At 40.8% G+C, this 26,403-nt stretch overlaps 1 protein-coding gene across 1 annotated transcript in view; it reads right to left on the bottom strand.

Moving 5' to 3' along the window:
• The window catches only part of Secisbp2l (SECIS binding protein 2 like), a 50,886-nt gene that overhangs the window by 22,651 nt on the left and 1,832 nt on the right, over positions 1–26,403 (bottom strand). The window contains exons 2-11 of the mRNA XM_075962034.1: positions 19,511–19,692; positions 17,560–17,884; positions 15,955–16,090; positions 11,077–11,303; positions 10,790–10,814; positions 10,190–10,305; positions 4,512–4,646; positions 1,603–1,683; positions 857–1,024; positions 582–723 (exon numbers count right to left, since the gene is read on the bottom strand). Of these exons, the coding sequence (XP_075818149.1) occupies positions 582–723; positions 857–1,024; positions 1,603–1,683; positions 4,512–4,646; positions 10,190–10,305; positions 10,790–10,814; positions 11,077–11,303; positions 15,955–16,090; positions 17,560–17,884; positions 19,511–19,692 (1,537 nt within the window). The remainder of the gene's footprint in view (positions 1–581; positions 724–856; positions 1,025–1,602; positions 1,684–4,511; positions 4,647–10,189; positions 10,306–10,789; positions 10,815–11,076; positions 11,304–15,954; positions 16,091–17,559; positions 17,885–19,510; positions 19,693–26,403) is intronic.

Genomic DNA, 26,403 nt, shown 5'->3' on the forward strand with positions numbered 1-26,403 from the left:
AGTGAGCAGCTACATGTTAGCATCTTGCACACAGATACAGCCGCGTTCCTATCTTTTTACCTATTCAGCAATATTCCTGGAACTGGACAATCTGGGAACAGAACTGACAGAAAATTCTGCTTCTCACCATTAGTCCTTTTAATTCATGCCCTTCCCTTGTTTTTGCTATCCCTATCCCTCTAAAGGAAAAGGAGGGAGATCAAATAGACAAGGTTGGTTACAAGAGAAACAGTTTCAGTGGCAAGCCATATCATTGTCTCATTTACATATATTAAACTATCAAAATTTGTCATTTAATTGGATACTTTCATAGTTAACAGAGCCAAATTACCCTGTGATTTTTTTTTTAAATTTTATCCTTTGAAGAAAAAACAAAACAAAAAATGGGGCCAGGGAAGACAGTAAGTGTCTGTACTACAAGCCTGATGACCTGAGTTCAACTGATCCTCAGAAGCCATGGTGGAAGAAGACAGACTCCTGAAAGCATGCTAGGTGTGCACACCCATAGAGACTAATCAAGGGCAGAGTAGAGAGGAACAAAGAGAAAGATTACACAGCTATACCCCACACTAAGGAATCACCTGGGTACGCCAGCGGTCTGGTGTTGGTGATCTGGCGTGCTTTCATTGCTTGCTGTTGCTTCTCCAGAGCAGCTAGCATGTCCCCTAAATCTAGCTGTACAGGGGTTTTATTCTTTTTTCCAGCTGCTTTTGATAAAGCTTCCTAAAAGGTGAATAAGAAATGACTCATTTTTTATGATTAGGAAAGTATGAGAAATTGTAATTACATTTGACATTCCTGTCCATCCCACCAAGCCCAGCAAACAATCACAACTGTGAATAAAATGACTATATACCTGCAATTTTTTCTGCTCCATACTTATTTCGGAGTATTCTTGTGCTGTGGCAAGGGCTGCAGCTAGTGCTTTCTTCTTTTGACTCTTGGCTCGTTTGGGAACTGACGTGGTAATGGGAATTGGAGTCTGAACTATATTGATGGGTGAGTTTTCAGGTAAGTCATCCAACTATGAAGCAAGAGAGACATATCTGTTAGTCATCTCACAGAGGTCAAACCATAAGGAAAGACAAAGCCAACTGAGGCAGGTGCTGCAAGACAGAAGGTTCAGAGGACTAAGGGCCATAAAGAGTAGGGTGAGAGGAGGACCATTTTAGAATGTGGTGCTTGTCTGGGGGAAATTTCTATATAAGCTGTACGCTGTTCGACAGTACTAACTGCTTTCTCATTAAGAAACACAACAGCAGATTTCCTAGAAACTACTTTTGTTTAGGAAAAGAAACAGTAAGGCTCAGTGGGTACAGGAGTCTGTGGCCAAGATTGAAAACCTGGGTTCCCTGTGACATCCATGGACAGAGAGATTGTTCTCTATCTCCCTCAAGCACGCCATGCTCCCAGCCACCCACATATGCACATAAACTTGAGTACAACTGCAGTAAGGGCTCTCAGGTGCTGACAGTACACACTACCATAGAATCCCCACACCACGCGTCCTGTGTCCTTCCCACCAATCTCAAGACTTCCTTCCACATAGCTAAGTTCAAAAGGTGTTCTATTTTTCTTATAATTTTGAAAGGAGTTACTTACTACTTTTGAAGGAAGTTTCTGCTGAATATTCTCATCTTTAGAATTTCCATTCTCACTGAGTTCTTGAAACCCATCTTCATCCTGAAATAGTTTGCCTGATGTCAGTGAAAATGTTCAGAACCCTACAAAGGAGTGTGTGTGTGTGTGTCCATGCCTGCATGTTTGTGTGAGGTGTGTGCTTGGTGTGTGTGTGTATGGGTGTGCAAGTGTGCATGCCTGCATGTGGGGGGGGTGCTCGGTGTGTGTAGGGGGATACATGCACATGTGTTTGTATGGATGTGCGCATGTCTGCATGTGGGGATGTGCTCAGTGCGTGTGTGTGTGTTGTGAGCATGTCTACATGTGGGAAGTGTGCTTGGTGTATGTGTGGGTGGGGTGCATACACATGTGAATGTGTGTGTGTGGATGGGTGTGTGCATGCCTGCATGTGGGGGGGTCCTGGTGTATGTAGGTGGTGGTGCAGGCATGTGTGCATGTGTGGTGTGTGTGTGCTGGACATCAAACCCAGAGCCTTACTTATTCTAGGTAACTACTCTATCAATGAGCAACCTACCCAACATAGAAACCTTTTATGCTTGATATTGTGAAAGGTAGGAAAATAGTGTATATTTTATCCTACTGTTGAACTATTCTAAATCAGTCTTTAAAAGGAAATGTTATTTCTTCCATGCTAAACCTATTTTTGATTCAAGCATGAAGTCATATCACATCCGTACGTCCTTTAAATTTCTGAAACCCCTTTTGCATTCTTATACTAATTATATCCTAAGACAGGATATAGGTAACTGAAAAGAATTCAAATTGGATTTATCACATTCAGATAATTTGGAGATTTTAAGTAGTTTAGTATTCATTTTCAAAATGTGTTCTATTCCCTATTACATACAATTTGAAGAATAATGTTTAAAATACTTTTACAATGTTTTTATTCAAATTAATTTCTTAGTCAATATTCTTTTGATTGTGTGGAAACAATCATACAAGTGTGCCTATAATAAATTATCATATTTATACTTGATTATAATGAACTTTTGTTAAAAGGAAGGAATAGAAGTAATAGTTTATCAGTCCCAAAAATATTGAACTTGTATAAAATCCACAAGTAAGAAAAGAAAGACTGCTTAACCCCGACTTATGAAAATGTTGCACAAAGCCCCGTTCCTGAGAAGGTTGAGGTCTTGAGAGTGGGGCGGGGAGGGACTTGCTTGGGAGAGTGCTCACTCTGCAAGCATGAGGAGCTGATTTGATCCCCAGAACCTAAGTAAAAATAGCTGCACAGTGGCAGGCACTGAGAGAGCCCAGAGCTGAACTGTGAAGACAGGCAGATCCAGGAGGCTCATGGGCCAGTCTGCTTTGCTTTATCACTGAGCTCCCGGCCAATGAGGAATCTTCTGACAAAAAAAAAAAATCAATGTGGACAGTATCTGAGGGACAAGGCTGTCTTCTGGCTTCCACATGCCCACAAACAGGAACCACACACAGAGCTAACAATGAAACAAACAAACATGGTATTGAACCCAGGGATTCAAGCAAAGCCCCAACTCAAGTCTCCCTCCAGGCATACAGCAATATACCCAGCTAGTATTTTAAGTTTAATCACCTGTGTAAACAGAAAACAACAGGGGCTGATGGGATAGGTCAGCATCAGAATGCCAGCTCAGCAACACAAAGCCCTGAGTTCTAGCCTCATTTAAACTGTGTCAGTAATTGGCACATACTTTCGTCCCAGCACTCAGGAGGAAGAGGCAGGTGGATCTCTGTGATTGCAAGACTAGCCTTGTCTACATAGAGACTTCCAGAACAGCCAGGGCTACACAGAGAACCCCTGTCACTTAAAAGGAAAAAAAAGGGGGGGGGGGGAAGCTGTCTTCCTAGAAACTATTACCAAAGTTGCAGTCCTTTTCAATATTAACAGAAAATCATTTATTCTAATATTATCTACCAAGAATTTAAATTTCCTAATGTTTGTTTTGTTTTCTTGAGACATGTTCTCACACTACAGTGCATGCTAAGAGGCTTAAGGCAATCCTCCCTTCTCAGCTCTGGAGAGCTAGGATTACAGGTTTAAACCACCATACCTGGCTCATGGTTTCCAGATTTTAACTGATGTTAATATAAGCTTCTTAGAATCTTTTTATTTATGAAGTCAGTGAGTATCTGCCCAGTTAAGGGTGGCAACTGTTCCTGGCAGAGTAGGTCAGATACACTCAGCTACTGTGGGACATCATTCAGCTTAGTTAGCATACTAATCCCTGTCCTCTAACATCAAGACTTCCAGTTTAATACACATCTAACAACCCACTTTATAAAAATCTATGCTCTAACTGAAGTGAGCTACACAAAAGAATTACCAAGAATGGTTGGAACAACAACAAACAACAAACTTCTCCTTTAAGATCCACCCAAAGTTGCTTGTTCTGTGTTCTAGTCCAACCACAGCAAACTGTGTGTAAGATATGTTCACATCTGTATCCTCCCACCACACAGCACCTCCTGTTACAGTCCCAGCTGGAACAAAAGCTAGCTAGCTGAACAAACACTAGAAACAGTGACTTAGGATATATGTGCTGGGAAAGCCAAGAAAACAGCCATTTTTCTTTTTTTCTCCAAGATTCTCCTGAATGGGAGCAGAAATTATCTTGATTAAATTATTCAAATCTGAAAGTTGACATACCCAATGCTGACAAAAGCAGCTTCTAATCCACACACCACTCAAAACAGAAATTAATAAAGGGGATGTTAGCTTACATAAATACAATCAAGACAAAAACGAGACAGTAAGTCATTTATAATCTGACAGAGTAACATGTTAAGTCTTGGACATTATTTGTAACATAATTACATACCTAATTAATTTCTTATGAAGACTTTTTGTAGAATAGTTTAAAAATAAAATTTGAAAAAGTTACCTCAAAATATAAAGAGTCAGAATTTAGGTCCCTTCTGTGAGACTGAGCAGAGTTTAGGTGCTTATTGTCTTGTCTCTTTTGCAAACTCTGTCTTCTTTCGGAGGAAGTACTGTGTCCTCGGCATCTGAATCCAGCCTAAGAAACCCCAGAGAAAGAAAATATCATTTCCAAGTAACTTTGTCATTGAAGTATAGCAAACTTGTAAAGGAGCACAAAGAAGTGTGTGACCCAAGAAACTTCTATAAAGCACAGCTTATCTTAACAGCTAAAGCTTCCAGAACAACCAACAGTAAGGTGGACTGTCTTCTGGCCCCAAAACTGAACACTGTTGTCAGGCCTGACAAGCCTAAGGTCCAGGAGGCGAACAGATGCACTGATGCATCAGAGCACTCATTAGCCGGTGAGAAGTGTGGGCTGCTAGTAAATCATCAACCTGAAAAAATCTCCAGGGACCCTGCTGAGTGGAAAGAGCCAACCCTGAAAGGATTACAAGAACAAGGAGCGATAGGAGGACCAAAAACTTAAGGTTATCCTTGGTCACCCTAAACTAAAACAGCAATCCTAGAGATAATTTTTCTTAGCAATATCTTATTAGAGCCTTTGCCTTCAGGAAATGAGCTGAAGCGGCAAGGGCAGAGGCCTATAACCCCAGCACTAGAGAGGGAGAGGCAGGACTGCACAGTCAGAGCCGACCGGGGCTGAAATATGAACAGTGCCAGGTAGCTGAGCTACAATGCAAGATTCTCAGTCATTAATAAAGAACCCTACCACCAAAAACAGAACACAGAGAAGAAAAAAATGAAAGGAAATGGAACTTTATCCAATCACATAAAGTATTATTCTCCTGTTACCTAAACAAGAGCTGTTTCTATGCCCCCAAATCCATGTGGCGAGTCCTGAGCCCTGGGAGACAGGGACTTCTGGAAGTGATTAGGTCACAAGAACAGAGCAGTATGGATGGGGTTTATGAAGCCTATAAAAGGGACCCAGGACTCTCAGATGCTCTTCCCTTAAGGGAACAATGAGAATCCTTCACCAGACAGCCAACTTCCTGTACCTGACCTTGGTTTACTACACCTTTCTGCTCATAAGCATCAAGTCTACGGCGCTTTTTCATAGTAACACACAGATTCAGACATCTTACTAATAAGTCTGCAAAACATTTCCCTGTAAGAGGGCAAAAAAAAGGCATGGTGAGCATTCTAAGAACTTCAAGATACTTCTCTTAAGAACCTATGTCAGCTGACGTTAAACGCCCCCTCAGAAGAAATTAAGAGACATGAGAAGTTCCTCTCTGCTGACACCCACCTCAAAATCCTAACAGGAAACAACGTGAGCCAGTCAGGAGATTAAGGACAAAAGCTTCTGAAATCAACATGCAGACCTACGCCTGGCCATTCCCATGCTTGCAGCTATGAACCAGTTAGTATGTATGTATTGGTGGTGTCAAAAATATCTAACAGTTTTTCTTTAAAAAATAAATGCAACTTGATACTTATAGGTGGAGACAAAAAGTACCAGGATTGCCAAGAATGGTGATTAATACCTTTGATGCCAACACTAAGGAGGCAGAGGCAAACAGATTTCTGTGAATTTGAGGCCAGTATGGTATACAAAGTGAGTTTCAGGCCAGCCAACGTTACACAGAGAGACCTTGTCATCAATAATAAATGAACAAACAGGGAAAAAAGGAAAAAAGTGCTAACAACTTAAAACTTTCAAACTAAGTTTCCACAAGGTCCATGAGAAGCAAGTATTCCAATAACTTCTGAACAAATCAATAACCTCATAATAACTGAACGCTTCCTGTCAGTTTTCCTAAGTAAGTGTTGTTGATGGAAAGTGAGCATATGAACCAGACATGGTGGTAGCATATGTCTGCAGTCCTAGCATTCAGGAAGCAGAGGCAGGAGGATCACCTCAAGTTTAAAGACAGCCTGGTCTACATAGCTAGTTCCAGGCTGGATGGCTACAGGGTGGGTTCTGCCTCAAAAGACAGAAGCATAAGGGATAAAACAAAAACAGAGGGACAAAAAAAGAGGAAAGAGATCAAGAGTCAAGCTGGGTATGACGGCATACTTGTAGCTCCAGTTCTTGGGAGGTTGGGGTAGAAGATTTCAAGTTCAAGGCTTACCTAGATTACATAACAAGACCTGGTCTCAAAATAAATCAAAGTAAAAAGAAATAGTTCTAGAGTCAAAATGTAAACAGAGACACGACCAAACAAGTTCACAGAAAAAGAAACGCACAGAACTCAAAACATGGAGATGCTCACCTACACTGAAACCTTTTGAAAATCGAATTAACATGCTAATTGTTTTGGATATTGTCCCCCTCAAGTGCTCCTATTTCAGAACTTGGTTCCTGGAGGCCTTGGTGGCATTGGGGAGTGTGGAACTTTCAGGAGGTGGGCCCAGGGCTGTGGGAAGAGCTCAGGCATTAAGTACTTGCTTGTCTTACACCAGGACCTGAGTTTGATTGCCAGAATCCATTTTTAAAAGCCAGGCGTAAGCCGGGCGGTGGTGGCGCACACCTTTAATCCCAGCACTCAGGAGGCAGAGGCAGGCGGATCTCTGTGAGTTCAAGACCAGCCTGGTCTACAAGAGCTAGTTCCAGGACAGGCTCCAAAACCACAGAGAAACCCTGTCTCGAAAAAACAAACAAACAAAAAAAGCCAGGCGTGGTGACAAGCATTTCTAACCCGACTGCTGGAAGGCAGAGCCAGGTGGATATCTGGGGCAGGCTGGCCAGTTGGTAAGATCTACGCTGAGTCTGATCCCTAGGTCTCTTTCCCTGACTTTCTATACGTGGTTTCATCCCCTCTCCTCACTAAAACACTCCCATCACAAGCTAGGAGACTTCACCAGGGCTTGAATCATGCTGTTTGGACTTTTGATCTCCAAAACTAGAAATTAAATAAAGCATTTATCTCTGTAAATTTGGCTTGCCCAAGTGTCTTGTAATAGTGATAAAAAGCTAACAAAAACATAACAGAAATCAAAAATCCTGAAGCACTCTATCATTCCTCCCTTACTCCTTGATTTTCCTTTCTTCTTTTTTGTATTTTAAATATTTAGTCTTCATGTGTAGAATATACACATTTGTTTGGGTAGGTATATGTGCATCTGTGTACAGAGGTCAGACAAAGAAGTTGGGTCGCCCATTTGTCATGCTCAGCCTTACTCCCTTGAGAAAGGGTCTCTCGGTGAGCTCACAGCTAGGCTGGTGGCCAGTAAGCTGCAGCAATCCTCTTGTTTCTGCCCCCTGAGTGTCAGGGTTACAGGCAAGCAAGTCCACACCTAACATTTTACATAGGTGGTGGAGACGTAATCTTAGGTCCTCAAGCCTGCACAGCAAGCACGCCTACCCACTCAGCCATCTCTCCAGTCCTAGCTATAAGCAATGAGTAAAAGTATTTGCTGCATTGGGTATGAGGCAGAGGGACCTCTGTGAGTTTGAGGCCAGCTTAGTCTACAGAGTGAGTTCTTGGACAGCCAGGGATACACAGAGAAACCCTATGTAGGAAAAAAAAGTGGTTTGCTACTTTGAAAATCTAGATCACTACACATCAAAGTTAAGTCGCTGATAAAAATTTCTCGAAACATTGCACCATAGAAACTTAGCACAAGGACTGGTGAGAGAATGCAGCAGCTAGAGCAGCTGTGAAGCCTGGTTAACCGTGCCTGACCCCTGGACCAGGAAAAGCTGGAAGAGTGCGCTGTCCTCTAAGTTATCTGCGACCTACAACACACACACACACAGGGAATAACAACTAGTATAAAATATAGGTCAATATTTTCTGTTGGATTTACCTTCTAAAAGCCTTTTAAAGTCTAGAAAACAATTAGAAATTGCAAAGGGAATAATGTTTGACTTTAAAAAGGAGTTGGTATTTGGGGGAAAAAAGCAAGTATGTACATAAGAAAACTACTGGGACAACAGAACATCAGTAGCAGTCAGACCAACACACTGCCAAATCTGCCTCTAGTACTTTAAGAATGAAGAAAGATACAAAATTAACAATTTTACTAGGTGGAGTGGCACATGCCAACACCTGGGAAACTTAAGGTGGGGAGGTCACAAGTTCAGAGCAACTGGGCCTGCCCAGCAAGTTCCAGGCTAGGCTCAGCTCTAGAGAAGACCTCTCTCAAAGCAAGTAAAATACACTTACTACTTAGCTTCCCTCCCCTCCTCCCCCAGTTATCAGATAGAGAGAAAGCCTTTACAATGTTTTTCATCTCAGGGATATTTCCTTTAGTGGAAGCAGTCACAAAATAAACAAAAGCAAAAGCCAGGCCAGGACCAAGACCAGGAACCTGGCGATTTCAATTTCAACAGAAAAACTCAGTAAACATTTTGCAGGTTTTGTCTAATCTTTATCATAAAAAAAAGCTAAAGCTAGATTGCCTCACAAGCCTGGGACCAAAAATGGCCAGGTTTTGCAGAAACACAGGGAAGGGGCAATACTATTGGTTGTCCAACAGCACATAGAGCCTAAGTCAAGAAGTTATCTGAAGAAGTATTGTTCTCAGGGAGGCCAAGAGTAGGCAGCAGCTGGTATACATAATTCGTTATCTTGGTCCATTCATATTTACAAGACAGCTTTCATTCCTTACTTAGATATAAAGAATCTGGAGAGTCTATCAAAAATAAAAAGGAGAAATAATGGCCAATAAACAATTCCCTATTTGATAGCTAACCAACACAGGAAGACAGAGCTGCTGTTAGAGCACAGCTGTGCACAGCCCCACTCTGCATGGCTATCAGGAAACTGCTCAGCCAAGCCACACTGTGGCACCAGGTAGCCACCAATGTGACAATGCCACTAACATAGAAGAATGCTAATAAGTCGCACTGAAATACCCACGGCTGAGGAGATGGCTCAGCAGGCAGAGTTGTTTGCTAGCAAGCCTGATGACCCGATATTGATCCTAATCTCACACCCACAAAATAAATAAATACAGACTCCTATAGTCCTTAAGTTCAAACAACCATTTTTAAGAGAAGGTTCCAATTTTTGAAATGGAAGGAAACAGACACAGCCGGTGAAAGAGCAGGCGTGGAGTGTAGTTTTCTAACACGATACCCTCACAGACACAAAGTAGAAAGGCGGTACCGTTCACACCCACATTGTCACCGCCTTCTCTCAACATATTGTCGTTTCACTGTTCACACTGTATTTGCTACAGCATTTACAAAGTTTTGGATATGAGAGTTCCCTGTGTCATGTAAATGCACACGTGTTGTGTTTGTGCTGCTCCTCAGATGAGAGCCCCAGGTGCCTTCCTCAGCAGACAACACCTTTTTAAAGACATCGCAAAGCATAATGATTACTACAGAATCGTATGAATAGACCTTCCTCCGTCTCTTTACCTTACTGTTTCTAGACACAGTCTCTCTCTGAACCTAAAGCTCACCAGTTCAGCTAGGCTGGCTGCCTTCCAAGGGCTCTGCAATTATAGATGTGCACTATAGCATGACAGTATTTTAAGTAGGGCTGGGGATCCAAACGCAGGTCCTAATGCTTTCTCAACAGACCACACAGTAGCTCACATTTAGATAACTTTATGCACCTTTAAAACTTAAGAATAATGTGATTGCTAATTGCTATACCATTATTATGATAAATTTAACATCCATCTCACACCTAATCAAATGTCCAGCCTCACTCAAAGTACCTGTGAATTATTTCTTTGTTCAGTTTGCCTCCCCCCTCTACAAAACGCTGGGTGTTTTTCCATCCAGGGTCTTTTCTGGGTTGCCTGGCAAGTTACTTTGGGCCAGTTGACACCACCTGTAGCAAACATATAAAGATATTAAAGATTAGATTTTCTTATAAAGGAGGCAAAAAATCTAAACAACTGAATCACTCACTACAGACATGGAATTGTGCATTCTTAGTAAAACAAATATCCTGCAAAATGCTCAAGATCACATTTTCTCAACTTGTTTAGCAAAACTATATATGCTTTTAACTAACTTGAATCACTGGAGACTTATAGGTTTTGTTTATAGCACTAGTAAAAACGCCACACTTAAAGGAATACTTGAAATGGAAGAAAATACAGAAAAAAAAAACACTGCAAAAAAATAAGTACCTGACTGGGCAGGTACACGCCTTTAATCCCAGCACTCGGGAATCAGAGGCAGGCAAATCTCTGTGAGTTCGAGGCCAGCCTGGTCTACAGAGCTAGTTCTGGGACAGGCCCCAAAGCTATTGAGAAACCCTGTCTCGAAAAACCAATAAATAAATAAATAAATAAATAAATAATAAGTACCTGTACAGCCTGATGATTCCGCATGCTAAAAACATGAAACAAAAAGGATGGTTAGTTTCTAGTTAAGAGTCACCATGCCATACTTTGCAAATGTTTCATAATTTAACCTAGTATTAAATGTATCTATTACTAACTTGGAACAGTGTTTCCTATTTTCATGAATAGCAAATACCATTAAGGACTGCTAAAAAGAAAAAGCTGCATCCTTCAGTTTCAGCAAAGAGTACAATACACTACTGACAGCAGAACCAACAACAAACAGCCGAAGAAAGTGAAGAATTACACACGTTCACGGTCCCAGAATCAGGATTCCGCAGCGCTCCTGCCGCAGGCTGGTTATTGTGCTTGGGGCTACAGTAGCCACTGTCGCTGTCGATGTCAGCTTCGCTGGCCCCCTGCTCACTGGAGGACTCTGCAGCAGGATGGGATGCTCTCCTCCTCCTGCCTTTGGCTTTCCAGAGCATTGTGGCTGTGCTCTCTGAGAGAGACTTATTAGCAATGTCTGATGGGAAATCTACAAGGCAAGGCAAGTGGACAATTCTCTGTGATGACCAAATTTATACATTCCTGCTAAATTACTAAGGTTCTAATAAAATTAAAGTAACAGAGTCTAAAAACAGAAATATGTGTCTCTTTGAAAAGATCACATAAAATACTAATTTACAGAACATGGCATCATTATGAAAATAAAATATTTGTGTCATAAAATACTAAAATCACCAGCCGCTTAAGAAGGAAAGCATCACGAGTCTCTCAAAGTCACCATACGTGCCCCACCAGCCTACCTTCCTCTTCTGTTACCACTACCCTAGGTTTAGTTTTCACTCCCTTTTCTGTATAGACTTTCCATAGATTTCTGTATTCCTAAAAAAAAAAAAAAAGTCAGCTGGGCAGCGATGGGCTGGCCTTTGATCCCAGTAGTTGGGAGGCAGAAGTAGGTGGCGCTCTGTGAGTTCTGTGAGGCCAGCCTGGTCTACAAAATGGGCTCTAGGATACTTCCACACCAGCTTTAAGATTCTGCTGCATGGCACTCCAGTTCATTAATGCCACTGCAGTACAAACTGCTTTTACAAGGACATACCAATGGACTCATCCTTTCTACCACTCACAGTATGCTTTGGCTGTTTCTCTGTGAGTTCAAGGCCAGCCTGGTCTGCAGAGCTGAGTTCCATGACTACGTGGTTAGAGTAGCTCAAAATAAACAAACAACCCACTGTTAATTGGAAGCAGAGGTGCATAACAATCAAAATGTATGTTATGTGTCCATGAAACTGTCAAAGGAAGAACTCAATGAAAACTAAGTCTAAGACAAATGACGGCAAACGTGTGCACACGGCAGCTTCCGTAAGGCAAACATGAATGAGTTGTACAGGACACAAAGATTCAAACTTGATCATACTAAACCAGTTTTGAAAGTGGTTAAAACAACCTACATTCCAACAGCAGTATTATAGCACGCCCAGTGATTCACACACACAGCAACTCGACACTGCCTCCCCAGCTGTAATTTGTGCCAATCTGCTGCATAGAAAAGGTGGCTTATTATGGGTTTTAATTTGTACTTTGTATTTAATAATGAGGTCAAGAATTTTTTTTTTTTTTGATTTTTCGAGACAGGGTTTCTCTGTGGTTTTGGATCCTGTCCTGGAACTAGCTCTTGTAGACTAGGCTGGCCTTGAACTCCCAGAGATCCGCCTGCCTCTGCCTCCCGAGTGCTGGGATTAAAGGCGTGCACCACCACCGCCCGGCGAGGTCAAGAATCTTTTCCGATGTTTTTAGCTATTAATGTTCTCCTTTTGTACAATTCTGATTAATTTTACTTTTAGGTTGACTTCTGAAAATTTTCCTCTGAGATGTCTATTTTAATTTCACAAATATTAAGACATTTCTAAAAAGCTTGTTACAGTCACCTGAATTCACAACTTTTCCTTCTTCTCTAGTTCCATTAGTTCATAATTTTAAATAATAGATTTAATTACTTGTTGATTTCTGTGTATGTGTCTGTGTGAGATGGAGTTACAGGCACTTGTGAGTCCCTAACATAGGTAATTAGAACCTGAACTCAGGTCCTTTGGGAAAGCAGCAATTGCTCTTAACTGCTGAGCCCTCTCCCTTCAATCCCTCCCTCACAACTGACGATACAATTTGGAGCTGTGTTGTTTAATAGTATGCCATTGTGTTACGACAAGTTCTCACACTTTACTGCAAGATGGCTTCATATATTCTATGGAGGAGCACCCCATGTATTCATGAACTGTCACCTCTGACACCAGGAAGGTTCTGGTATTTTTCTTGCACTATAATAAATTTACATCTCTTTCAAAGGAGAAGCTTCATGTGGACACACCCCCTATGGATTAACTGCATCAAAAGAAAGATCCCTAAAGCCAAAATTGTTCCAGCTCCCTTATCCCCAAGTTCCAAGGATAGTACACCAATTTTCTTACTCTTACTAATCTTTTCTCATTAGACACAGTAAAATAAATAAATAATAAAAAGCTTTCCCAAGCTTATAGTTTATTTTTTTTTAATTAAAATTCTTAATTTTGGAAATGCTCCTCCTCTGCAGCCAGGCAGCAACAAAGGAGTGTCTGCATTCTCTTTGCTCACTGGCTTTCTTTCTCATTTAAGTCTTGGTCGATCTGCAGTCAATTGAATAGGGTATAAATTAGGGGCCTCCAATGTTATCCTTGTCAATTCCATGCATGTGTTTCTGGGTTGTTGTTCGATTCTTATATACTACATTGAAAGTATAAACCTGGAGAAAAACAGCAATGTGGGAAGGAATTTGTAAGGTGAAGATGGGGCACACTGGTGGGTGGGAGAAGATAACCATGGGAGTGAGGGCAACAGAATTCTCTGCATATATGAATGGAATTGTTAAAGAAGGAAGTCAATTAACTTAAAAAGCATTAAGCAGCCAGGCAGTGGTGGCGCACGCCTTTAATCCCAGCACTAGGGAGGCAGAGGCAGGCGGATCTCTGTGATTTCGAGGCCAGCCTGGTCTACAGAGCTAGTTCCAGGACAGGCTCCAAAGCTACAGATAAACCCTGTCTTGAAAAAACAAAAAAAAGGGACCAAAACAAGAGCATTATAGCTAATTCTAAGCTTTAATGCACAGAGAACCCTTCCCAGATTACTGCTCCTTTGTTTTAGAATACTTTGCTGAGTTCCCCAAAAATTCCTACTGAGATTTTAATTGCAACTGAACTGCAGACTAACTATGGGGACGCTAGTGTTTGATAATCAAGTTTTCTAAGGTCTTACACAACAATCTCAGGGTCCCCTCATGTACCCCTAAGCTTGAGTAGAAAAACTCCTGGACTTCAGAAACTCCAAATTGCTGTTGCTGCTGTAAACCTTAACCTGCTTGTTTGTGACACACAGGAAGGCAGCTGACCTTTGCCTGTTATCTAGTATCCAGACAACTGTGTTTTTACACTTCATCTATTTATTTTATGTGTGTATGTGTGTAGGCCTGAGTGCGGGGCTGAGGACAACTTGCGGAAGCTGGATCTCTTCATCACTATGTAGGTTCGGGGACTCGAACTCAAGCTGTTCAGTGTGACAACAAAACCCTTCACTTGCTGAGCCACCTTGCAGCTCCCTTTTTGGATTCTAACCACCTTATTACATAACAGTACGTAAAAATTTGCTACAAGTGGAAAGATCTACTTCTACAAAACTAAGTAATTTTTATTTCTTATTGCTGCCAGGTAATCCTCAGAAGTTAAAAACAAACTAAGGAATGAAAATGTTGATAGCGGGGCTGGAGAAATGGCTCAGCTGTTAAGAGCACTGGTTGTTCTTCCAGAAGTCCTGAGTTCAATTCCCAGCAATCACATGGTGACTCAAACCATCTGTAATGGGATCTGATTTCCTCTTCTGGTATGCATGAAGACGGGTCACTCATATACATAAAATTAAAAAAAGGAAATGCTTATAACATATACAATCTATTTAAATCATGACTCCCAATTCTTATTTTTCAGGAAGCTGTCCTTTTGATGACAGCTGTCCTAGAATTCACTCTGTGACCAGGTTAAGCTCACACTCAGAGACCTGCCTGCCTCTGCCTCCTTGTGCTAGGATTAAAAGTGTGTGTCCCCACCACCACTAAAAAACAAAAGAAAAGAAAGAGAAAAGAAAAGCAGGCATGATGGCACTCTCCTTTAAAAACAGTTCTTGGGAGGCAAAGACAGGCGGATCTTTGAGTTTGATGCGAGCCTGGCCTACAGAGTGAGTTTCAGGTTAGCAGGGCTACACAGAGAAAACCTGTCTCAAAAACAAAACAGTGTGTGCTACCAAGCCTGGCCCATACAGTACTTTTAAAAACCTTGCTAAGGTTTCCAAAAGGATGCAGAAATGAGTCCTGGTGAGGAGGAACAGACTGGGAACACATGACTTTCCCTGTAACTACTCCCAGCAGGGCAGTGTATCAAACACACTGCTTTAAGCCTTACAAACCACACAGCATTGGACGATCAACAGATGGCTTTTAACTAATTCCCAGATCCCCTTTTTGCTCCTGAAGGACCTAAGCACATATAAAAGGTCATACAACTAAATATCCAACAGAAAAACTTGAATAACAGAAAGCAACAAGCTGCCTTACCTACGTCAAACCAGACCTTGTCTGGGGGATTTTAAAAATCTTTTTAAAACCTTTTATGAACACATATCACTTACATGTAATAACGAGTTTCATTACGACATTTACAAATTTTTTTAAATTCATTTTTATATTTAGTGTGGGAGAGTAATGTGCCCGTAAGTGCAGGCACTCGTGGAGACCAGAGGTACCAGACTCTGGAGCTGGATTTACAGGCAGTTGTGAGGCACCTGGCATGGCTGCTGGGAATTCCTCTGTAAGAGCAGTAAGTTTTCTTAAGCACTGAGCCATCTCTCCAGTCCTTACAATATTCTTTGAGACAGGCTCTCAGTATATAGCTGAACTGGTCTTGAGTTCACAGGCAGAGACAGAATCCCTAACACAAGCTAGCTAGCTAGACTAGCCAAGACAGCCAGGTCCAGGTTCAGCCAGAGGATGTAGAGAGGAAAGGCGAGTAATGGGGACACTAAGCATCAACTTGGAGTCAGCACACAAACATCTACCCGCATGTGCAAGAATAAACAAGTAAATAAACAAACAGACCACTCCTTACCAGTCTGCTGGGAAGCATCTACCAGAAGCACAATTTTTGATCGGCTATCAGGACCTGCTGAGCTTGTTTCTTTCTGAGTAGCCACATTCTTCACCTGTGGTCTTTTGTTTTTTATATGTTGCTGTAAAAGCTGTGGCTAAGTTTAAAAAAAAAAAAACCAATAAATATAATAGACACAAATTACACATTATATCCACTACACAAAAACCTCAACACATACCATAAATCAGGGGTTCTGAGCTGATTTTGTGGAATTATTCACTAAGAAGTACCACAGGCTAACCAATGTACCATAAGCACATTTTACACATATTTTTAGACAACCATTAACACTATGATTAGTAAAATCTGGGGTAATTTTAGCTTTTACTTTCATTTTTATTTTTTAAGTTGTTAACAATTAACATGATTTTAATAATGCCATATGAAGGGCTAGACATTTTTATCTTAAAGGATAATAAAAGCATGAAAAGTTACCCTGTCACTAAATTTAGACTCATAACAAAGATGAGTAAAACATTTCTACTCTGGAGTCCAAACAGAAACTATTAAAAAGCTGATTTATTTCTTTAAAATTTTAAAAACAAGAATAATCATTCCTCAACAGCAATTCCTTACACAGCAGAGCTAAGAATTTAACTTCAACTTCCTGAATTGAACTGCTGGGCAGGCGCTCTGAGAAGTCCCATCCTTTGAACATCTGGAAGCTACAAGCTTTACTATGATCTTGTTTTTTATACCTATTTCCTTTCACCCCTGAAAGAGTTCTCTTGACCCACTATATTTCCATGAACCAAGGCAAAAATCTCTTCAAAGTAATCTCAGCTGCTTATTTGTTTTTAATTTTTAAAAAACATGCCAAAAGGTGGTGAAGACTTTCTTACTAAGAAGCTAGATAATGGAATCGGGAAACTGATACTTCTCCATAGTAGTAAAGCAGAGAAATGTCCTCCACGAGCTCAACAGTGTCGCCTATAAACAGGCGTTTCCTGTAGCTTCAAAGAAAGCCCTTAGTAGAAAAGCAGCCTGGGATAAACCAGGGAGCCCTGCGCTGCATCTTCAATGGATACCCACAGCTTAAGTCAAACGAGGCCGTGAACAGAGGCTTCACCACTTACTTGTTTCTTACTCTCCCAGGTGACAAAGTGCTATTCCTGCTAATGACTCAGAATACAGACACTGAGGTTGAGTGATCTGAGGAAACACTAACACCAATCTTTCCCTCTCTCCTGCTGATTTCAGAAGACTGAAACAGCTTGAGGCACACTAACATTCAACCACGTGATCCATTTAATGTTGGCATCATCACTGTGCAGTTTTAGAACAAAATTAAAAATAATTTAGCAATAATTGTGTATTGTGTTTATGTAAAACTCTGTGAATGATCATAAAGGTGACTTTACATTACCAATCAAGGGTGAGGGGTAATAAATATCACAGGAAAAATATTTTTTTTTAAATAATGTCTTTAACACTTGCTACTAGTGATGAATATTGTACCAAATTAAGCATTAAAGACCAGCGGATACAAGTAGTAAATTATCTATACTAGTATTAACAACACCTCATATTTAAAAACTACACACAAAGAAAGCGGTCACTCACCTTTGACACTGCTGGCCCTCTGTTACCATTGCGGCTCCGATGACTGGACAAAGAGAAGGCCTGTCCCAGCTGGTTTGGACGCTCAGTGCATTCTGTGGTTATAGCATTGACAGTGTTTGCAGCCTGGAAGGTGCTGGAGTAAGGTGCAGGAAAAGGGTGATAGAAGCCCATAACTTGGGCACAGGGTGCTGGCATCAGCTGGTAATAGGTGTACTCTGTGGACACAGGTGGCTGAGCAGATATAATGGGGTAGGCAAGGTAGGGACCTGTAGGGCTCGGGCTGGGCTGCTGCCATCGTATATCGTTGTTATATAAAGGAAACTGTCTGTAAAACCAAACAGAAAAAAAAAAATCTGTTGACAAGTACAAGACTAATATAAAAACAGAACAAACAATAAAGACATACAGAACGGTGCCTTCACAATAATTCTAGGGGAAAAGGCAAAACTAATGCCATCATGTGTCTCTGCCGTTTTAAGAGATGCCCTGCACTTATAACAACGGACGTGGTAGTATAAAGGGATCTAGCCTAAGAGCTTACCAAATTCCACATCCTTTACTACTTACAAACCTCTCAAACCCCTAGCTTCTGCATCTGCAACACAGCCATCCTCTTCCCCTAATCATTAAGCCAATTCAGGTCTTGTCCATGCTACTCTCCTTGGCAACTTAAGGCCCATGTCCAAGGAAGTCAGGAAGAAGACCTTACTGATACTCACTTCCTACAAAGCACCCACAAGATGCTGTCTTGGTCTTGTTTTGCCTCACCTTTGCAATGACAAAGCAAAACGGAAGAAAAGGCTGACTACCAAAATCCTAAAACTGAAGGATGGCTTGCTCATGAATTCTTAATGACTACCTCACATTAAGGCAAATTAAATTTCTCATACTGCACATGGCTATTTTGCTACAGAAAGAACTAGTATTATTAAGTTTAGTTTATAAAAATGTTCTACATTATCTGGCAGCATGATCATAACAACGACAACAAAAAGGGTTCTCAGGACGCCTAGGCTACCCTTGACTTCAAAAATGACCTTCAATTCATGATCCTCCTGCCTCAACTACGCGTCTGTGACACCACACACAACTGATTCAAAGATTCTCAGTGAAGTCTAAGTTCATCTGAGAAGGATTCTTAGCTCAACTTTGCCTAACTTTGAAAAGTGTTGTAGTAAGAAACTCAGAACCTTCACTGGGGCATTACTATTTCCCAAGGGAGTCTGCTGACCTCATAAACCACACACCCAGAATTTCACAAAGACTGTGCCCTGGTACGATAGTGCGCCACAATGGGCTACAGATGTGCAGATACTCTTTACTTCAGCCCACAGATGGCTGCACAGAGCTGTAGAGCCATCGCTGCCTCATCCATTTCTCCCACAGTGCTGAGAAATAGCATTTCCTGTATGTGTCATAACTTGAAACAAGCTGAAAGTAGATCTATTTGTCAATACAATGAACTATAGCAACGAGGGCACCATTAGATGTCTGGAAGGATCAGCAAGCATACCACAACTATCACAGGTCCCACCCTAGATGCTACCAGGACTTTGCTAGATTAGGGAAATCAGCAGAAGAGCACACTCAACCATAGCACCCCAACACCTGTTCCTAATACTGTCTTCGTGGGCCAGACATTGTCTGGCAGTTATGAGATTAAGCATCTAATCTCAAAAAAAGATTTCTTATATTTCATATTTCCCTATACAGGGAATATACAGGTCACTATACAGGAATATATTTCAATGGCATGCTCAGAAAAATGCATTTCCTCTTAGAAAGAATAAGAAAATAATACATGTTGACAGCTTTCAAATTTCTGCATATTTTCCTTACTCTGAAAAGATACAAATAAATGATTGAAGTTTGAAAATTACAAAAGAAAAAGATTAGTGTACTTTGCTAAATTCTATATCCCCACCAATAAAGAAAAGAATAATGCAATTACCTATTGGACTGGTTTTCCTGGACAAATGGGTAACAGGTAATCAGATAACTGGGGATTGGCGTTGGCTCAACACCAGAAGAAACACTTCCATTATCATTTGGGAGAGCCATAGGGAGCACAAATGCGTCCAGATTTTTCTTCTGGGGAATAAATGGCTCTACTTCAGCAGAAAGCTTGACATTCTTCAAAGAGAACACAGAGTGCATGGGTTACACATGAACAATCAACACAAGCTTGGTGCTTACAAAGCATCTCCACCAACAGTCCTCACAGCACACACAGAATGAATGGCAGTGTCGACTTCAAGTAAGTGAATAACCAGGAAAACAACAAAGGAGTTAGCACAAGTCACAATATTGTAGTGAAATCATTTCTTATGCAATCAAGCTGCTAAAATAATCAAGACTCTAAGGAAGTCACACCTCAGATCGAAAAGTACAGTAGTAGTAAGAAATCCAGCTCCTTAAACACAATGGTATTTTCTGCTAATTTTGTGAGAGGGAAAAGTCATTCGGCACAAGCTCTGACAACAATTACATTTCTTTGAGTAACTGAAAAACTAGTCTATTTCTGTTCATTGCAGGAAATTAAGTTTTGTATCATTAAATTACAATGAAATGTCTAAGGTGAGTCAAAAACATAAGGAGAAAATTATGTTCCATAGTTAAACAAAAAGGGAAAAAAGTGAGAGAAACTTCTCCCAGTAGATACCCAAACGCTAATGTGACCCTAACACAGACTTCCCTCAGTATCTTTCTTATGATACAGTTCCAGAAAATTAAAAGCCATATAAAAACTACCCTTGGAGAAAATATCCACATGAAAAAATATTAAGAAAATGAGCTCTGTAACTATTAGGGCAGGAACACGCTCTTAGGAAAGGGTGGGGGGGCTGCAACTGGAGAGAGGCACCTGGGAAGCTTGGGGTGCCTGGGAAGTTCTGTGTCTTAGAGGAACCTACAAGCTGTCCAACATGTTATCAAACTGTATGTTGATTTTAGCAATTTTCTGCACATTATATTTAACAAATTTAAGTTTCTGAAACATGAAAATATCTATAGAAGGTGGCACAGTGGCTCATTCCTGTAATCCTAGCCCTCAGAAGGCTGAACCAGGAGGACTGCCAAGAGCCTGAGACCAGCCTTGTCTAATAGGGAGTCTAAGTCAGCTGGGTATAACAAGACCCTATCTCCCAGAAAGGGGGGGGGGAGTAACTGGGGTTCCAACCCAATTAGTAGAGTACTTGCCTAGCATGCACAAAACCCTGGGTTCAATTCCACATGGTAGTGCATGTTTGGAACCCCAGCACTTGAGAGGCAGAAAGTCAGGAATATCTCAAGTTCAAAGTCATCAGTCCTCCACTACATAGTTAGTTCATTCTCTGCCAACCTGAGCTAGAGACTGTGCCTCAAAACAAACAATCTACAGTACAGTCTTCAAAAGCAGAATGGTAACCATGTAAATTTATAATCTAAAAAGTACTTAATATCTTTTTATTAAAACAAAGTTGGTGAAATACAAGTCAACATTTCAACCACTGAAAACAATTACTTTAAAAAAAACAAGTCCTAGCTGGCGATAGTGGCACACACCTTTAATCCCAGCACTTGGGAGGCAGATGTAGGCGGATCTCTGTGAGTCAGAGGCCACCCTAGTCTACAGAATGAGTTCCAGGATAGCCAAGGCTACACAGAAAAATCATGTCTCAAAAAAGAAAAGAAAAAAACAAAAAAAACCAAAAAGCAAACCAAAGTAGTCCTAACCAGGACATTTTTCTACTAAAGTCATTAAGGTGATATTTAATAAAAGTTCCCATAAAAACACAGGTCTATTTTCTTACAAAAGTAATAAAAATGCATGAAAATGAAAAGATAAAATTTAATGGCCAGCTTTTACTCAGGAAAGCCGAATGCTCCACCAACAGTCCGGGGTATACACAAGAAATGCTTGTTACCAGAGGAAGGAGACAGATCAGCACAGCACAGTCTAGTAACTCCGTCCCCTCCCTGCCCACTGAACTGTGGACTCGACATTCACACTATCCATCAGCCAAAGCTGAAGGGGCGAGAACACCTACTTGTGAACTACGGATGGTTTCCTGAAATACAACTCTGGCAAAACACCTTCAAGTGTTAGGGAGATGGCAATTCTCACTCTGCCACTCATTAGAACTGAAAACTGATATATAATATACCAATAAATGATTAATTGGAAAAAGAGGCTGACTTCCAACAATGCAGATAATAAAAATTTGTTTTATATAGTTTATGCACATGCGCAAAAGCGGGGAAAATACTATTTTAATTACACTAAAATGTAATTTATAAGATTTTTTTATAAATCAGAGTCCTTCTGAACATGGAAGAACTCTGAAGAACTATAAGATCTAGACTAATACCTTTTAGTTTTTTATAAGGTAAGGAATATGAATACAATGAAAAAAAGAGTCACAGTAATTAACTATTAACAGTTTTTAAATAACACTTTTCTTGACTCTTCTCCTGTGTTCCCCCAAATAAAACCTGATCAAAATCAAAACAACCTAATCTACGACTTTGGCAACAAATTCAAATTCTTGTAGAGATCAAAAGTTACAACAACTTCTCTACACAGCTTAATTTGTATTTTACCTAAACATGTGTTACAGCCCTAGGTAACTTGTTCAGAACGTGTGACTACTTAAGCTGATGTGTACACACAGGCACACACATGTGCACACACACACAGGCACACACGCGCATGAATGCATCCTTGAAGATTAAGGCTTGTACTGGTTTCTATCTAAGTGCAATTCTAAATACCAAAGTTCAACAATAAAATTCACAAACATTGAAATGATCCTTTGTTTTTAGCAAAGTGAGAGAGAGAAGCCACTGTGGCCAACAGCTGCATGGGCAGAAGATGTCACCAGAAGGAACAGACGGACAAGCTTTCCCTACAGTTTCAACTTTATATCTTCTCTGAAGTTGCTCATTGTGACATTGAAGCCTTCGATTATTGTCCATCCATCTAAACAACAGCCCCCAAAGCAGTGCTGAGTGCAAATAATCCTTTAAAATTCAAATGTCAAAATATAAATCTTATCAATTTTTAGTATTAGTAATCAAATATTAGAAAAATTAGACTAATTTCTTTATATAACACTATTCCTCAGTTTAAATTTCCATGTTTTATTCACTAATTTTTATTGCCATTTTTTAAAATGTCTCACTATTTCTAGGCTAGTCTGAACTCATGACCCTCCTGACTCACCGTCTCCTAGGTATGCACCACCATGTCTAGCTCATGATCTATATATCTGTACAGTCATATCTTAAAGGGTTCTTTCATTTTTAATTATATGTATGCACGACTGTATGCGCGACAATAGGCGGTTATGTGTGGTAAGTGAAGTAAGAGGGTATGTGCGGCTAGAGTCCTGTGCAGCTGGGCGCAACCTATGTGGGTGCTAACAAGACCTCTGAGCTCTTAACCACTGAGCCATCTCTCCAGCCCCTCATAATCTGTACTTTGAGAAACCAAATTTTATAGACAGGAACTAGTACCTTACTGTACAGAAAATGTAAATATGGCTGGAGAGATGGCTCTGCAGTTAAAGATCATGGACTGCTCTTCTAGAAGACCCAGACTGGATTCTCAGCACCTACATGGATGCTTGCCCAACTCCGGCTCTGAGGGATCCAATGCCCTCTTCTGGTCCCCACAAGAAGCAGGCATTGACATGTGCACACACACGCATGCAGCCAAAACAATCATATACATAAAATAATCATATACATAAAAACCATAAAGTAACAGTACACTATAACCACTGCTGTGTTACTGTCTGCTTCAAAAACCCAACTCAGTGGCAAAACTTTAATCTTTCATAAGATATTTCACAATTTCCTAAATTAATGAAAAATCTGACAAATTCTGTCTGTGAAAATACTTATGCATTTCATTCATTTTGAATTTTGTACATATTAAAGCAAATGCCAATAATGACATTTATACAAATAATCTAGAAAAGCAAAGATGTTATCATAACATAAAAGGGTAAAGTCTCCTTAAGAGAGCTCATTGGTGACCACTCTGGGATTACAGAGTCTAGATGATCACCACACCGGCACAAACTCTGGAAGCCATCGCCCCAAGATAAGCAGGACATAGGGACAGAGCGCTCAAAAGCACATCGTAGCAGAGAATGCATTCTGAACTCCTCAGAGAAGCTCCAAGAGAATGCAAATAATCTCCCAGATTAAGCAACAGAAAAGTGACACCCACCTAAAATCAAAACTGAAGAGAACATAATGAGACATTCTCCCACAGTGAAACTTCGGAGTGTGTGCCGCACACCCCCAGAAGGGACGGAGGAAGCCTCCACATTCTAAGTTAAGGTGAGATGCATTCGACATTAAGGTGCTTCTCACACCCCCGTACAGATAAAATAAGTGCCTTCCAGGGGACATGAATGAAGCAGACACCTGCTGGCCAAGACAGACTGCAGCCGTCAGTGCTCGAGACTCCAGAGCACATGGAGGAAAACAGCAGGGACTTACAGAGTGACCACTCACCTCCTGACCCACACTCTTCCACGGGACTAGGAAAAGCTGCAGTCACCATTTTACATGTAATATTAATTTTCATATATATAACTTATTAGCTCCTGCTTTTACATTGTTTTCTTTCTTGTTTTATTTAAAGTTTCTCCCCCCATGTCTTGCCTTGGGTGGATAATTTTATTTTCCTTTTAAACTCTGTAACACATGGAGAATTCAAGACTGCACATCTGTCTCAAAGCACTTCAGTCGTATTTCACAGGTTCCACCTGTGATATGTTCCTAACAGCCTAGCATTCTAGTTTTTGTCTTTGACCTTTGATATTTAGTTAATATTTTTCTAATGACATGTCATTCCGCTGGGGTTTTTTTCAGATTTTGTTTTTGACATAAAGACTTGATTTTGTTTTTTTGTTTTTTTTTTTTTCGAGACAGGGTTTCTTTGTGGTTTTGGAGCCTGTCCTGGAACTAGCTCTTGTAGACCAGGCTGGTCTCGAACTCATAGAGATCCGCCTGCCTCTGCCTCCCAAGTGCTGGGATTAAAGGCGTGCGCCACCACCGCCCAGCTGACATAAAGACTTGAAAATACCTTTTTAAATTTCCAAATGTTTTCTCTAAATGAACACACTCCCTAAGAGTATTATTTAGCCTGGCAGTGGTGGCACTTCCCTTTAATCCTAGCACTTGGGAGGATCTCAGTGAGTTCAAGGCCAGCCTGATCTACAGAGTGAGTTTCAGGACAGCCAAAGATACACAGAGAAACCCTGTGTCAAAAAAAAAAAGTCAAAAATATGCATGTGTGTGCATGTTTGTGTACACATGCAAGCGCGTGCGCACACACAGTATATTTGTGAACTTCCTATAAAAACGTCAGTTGTGGGGCTAGATAATAAAGGTTTTATAGGAACACATAAAATAGAGTTGTCCCTCAGTGCCAGGACAGGTTACCTGACCTTCACTACAGACCTGGCATGGACGCTTAGCTACTGGAGGGGGAGTGGTATTTACACAGGCCACTCATGCCCTCCAGCGTATTCTTTACCCGTCTCTCTACTACTTACAACTACCAGGGTCTAGGGCTGTGTAAGTACTACCTCTTACAACAAGCACTCAAGCCTGTCCATGTTTAGTACAGATTCAGCTTTTCCCCTGAACTATTTCTGGAGCCTGCAGGTGTGGAAAACTGATTACACATTTAGTTTGGAGTGCTGGTATTAGTTCAACACTTAAAACAACTGTATAGTTTTATTATATTATGTTCATGTGTGTATACGGGGTGTGGGAAGGGCAGCTTTCAGGAACTAGTTCCTTCCTTTCTCTATGGGTCCCAGGTCATCAGACTTGGTGGCAAGTGCTCTTACCAACTGAGCTGTCTCACCAGCCCGGGGTTTATATTCTTATCTGTGACAGAACTACACAAATTCACGGCATTTGTTTTAGGTGTGAAAGAGGCGAATAAGCAGGGATTTTTATAGATCCTTTTAGAAGACTGTACTAATGTACTAAAGATGACTAGCGTACTGAGACAATACAAGACAGTCTGCAACTTCAAGTGTCCTGTCACTCTTAGGCTCGCTATTTATATAAAAGTTCCAAAACATTCCTAGATTTCCTAAAAATAGACACTGAATCTTTATAAACAAATGAATCCCATGATTTATTCTTCACATCCCTTTACACAAGATTTACATTATCATCATCATCATCATCATCATCATCATCATCATCATCATCATCATCATTATTATTATTATAAAAGAGGCCATGGAGATGGCCTGGTCCCTAGTGAGAGAATGAGGACTTGAGTTTAGATCCCCAGACTCAGGGAAAACCTAGTGCAGACAGGAGCCTGTGATCCCAGTGCTGACCGGCAAACACAGGAGGATCTTTGGGCTTGCTGAGCAGCCAGTCTAGCTGCAACAGTGAGCTCTGGGTTTAGGAAGACACGTCACAGAAAGTAAGGTGAAGAGCAACTGAGGGAGATTATCTGACCAACCCTGACCTCTGACCTCTATATGCACACTATGCAATTTTCTTCCCCAACCCCCCAACGCACACATAGACACACACACACGAAAATGCATCGTGCCAAGTATAACTGCTCTTGTAACAGCTAACTCTGGCAGTTAAAATCGAGCTACTTGTTTTGACTTAAGAGAGAATACTCCTGAGAGGCTCTTCCGGTTGTAAGATGACTTCAGTTGTTATTTCAATTAGGACGAAACATCTAGCACTAATTACCAATGGCTTACTTTTTAGAACATATACAAACAAGGCTTACCTTTTCACAAAATGAGCTTGTGCAAACGGCAATTTTAAAAGTCCATGGCATGAATGCCTTCAGACACAAGT

This window comes from Microtus pennsylvanicus, chromosome 2 (genome assembly GCF_037038515.1).
Source record: "Microtus pennsylvanicus isolate mMicPen1 chromosome 2, mMicPen1.hap1, whole genome shotgun sequence".
NCBI classification, from domain to species: domain Eukaryota; kingdom Metazoa; phylum Chordata; class Mammalia; order Rodentia; family Cricetidae; genus Microtus; species Microtus pennsylvanicus.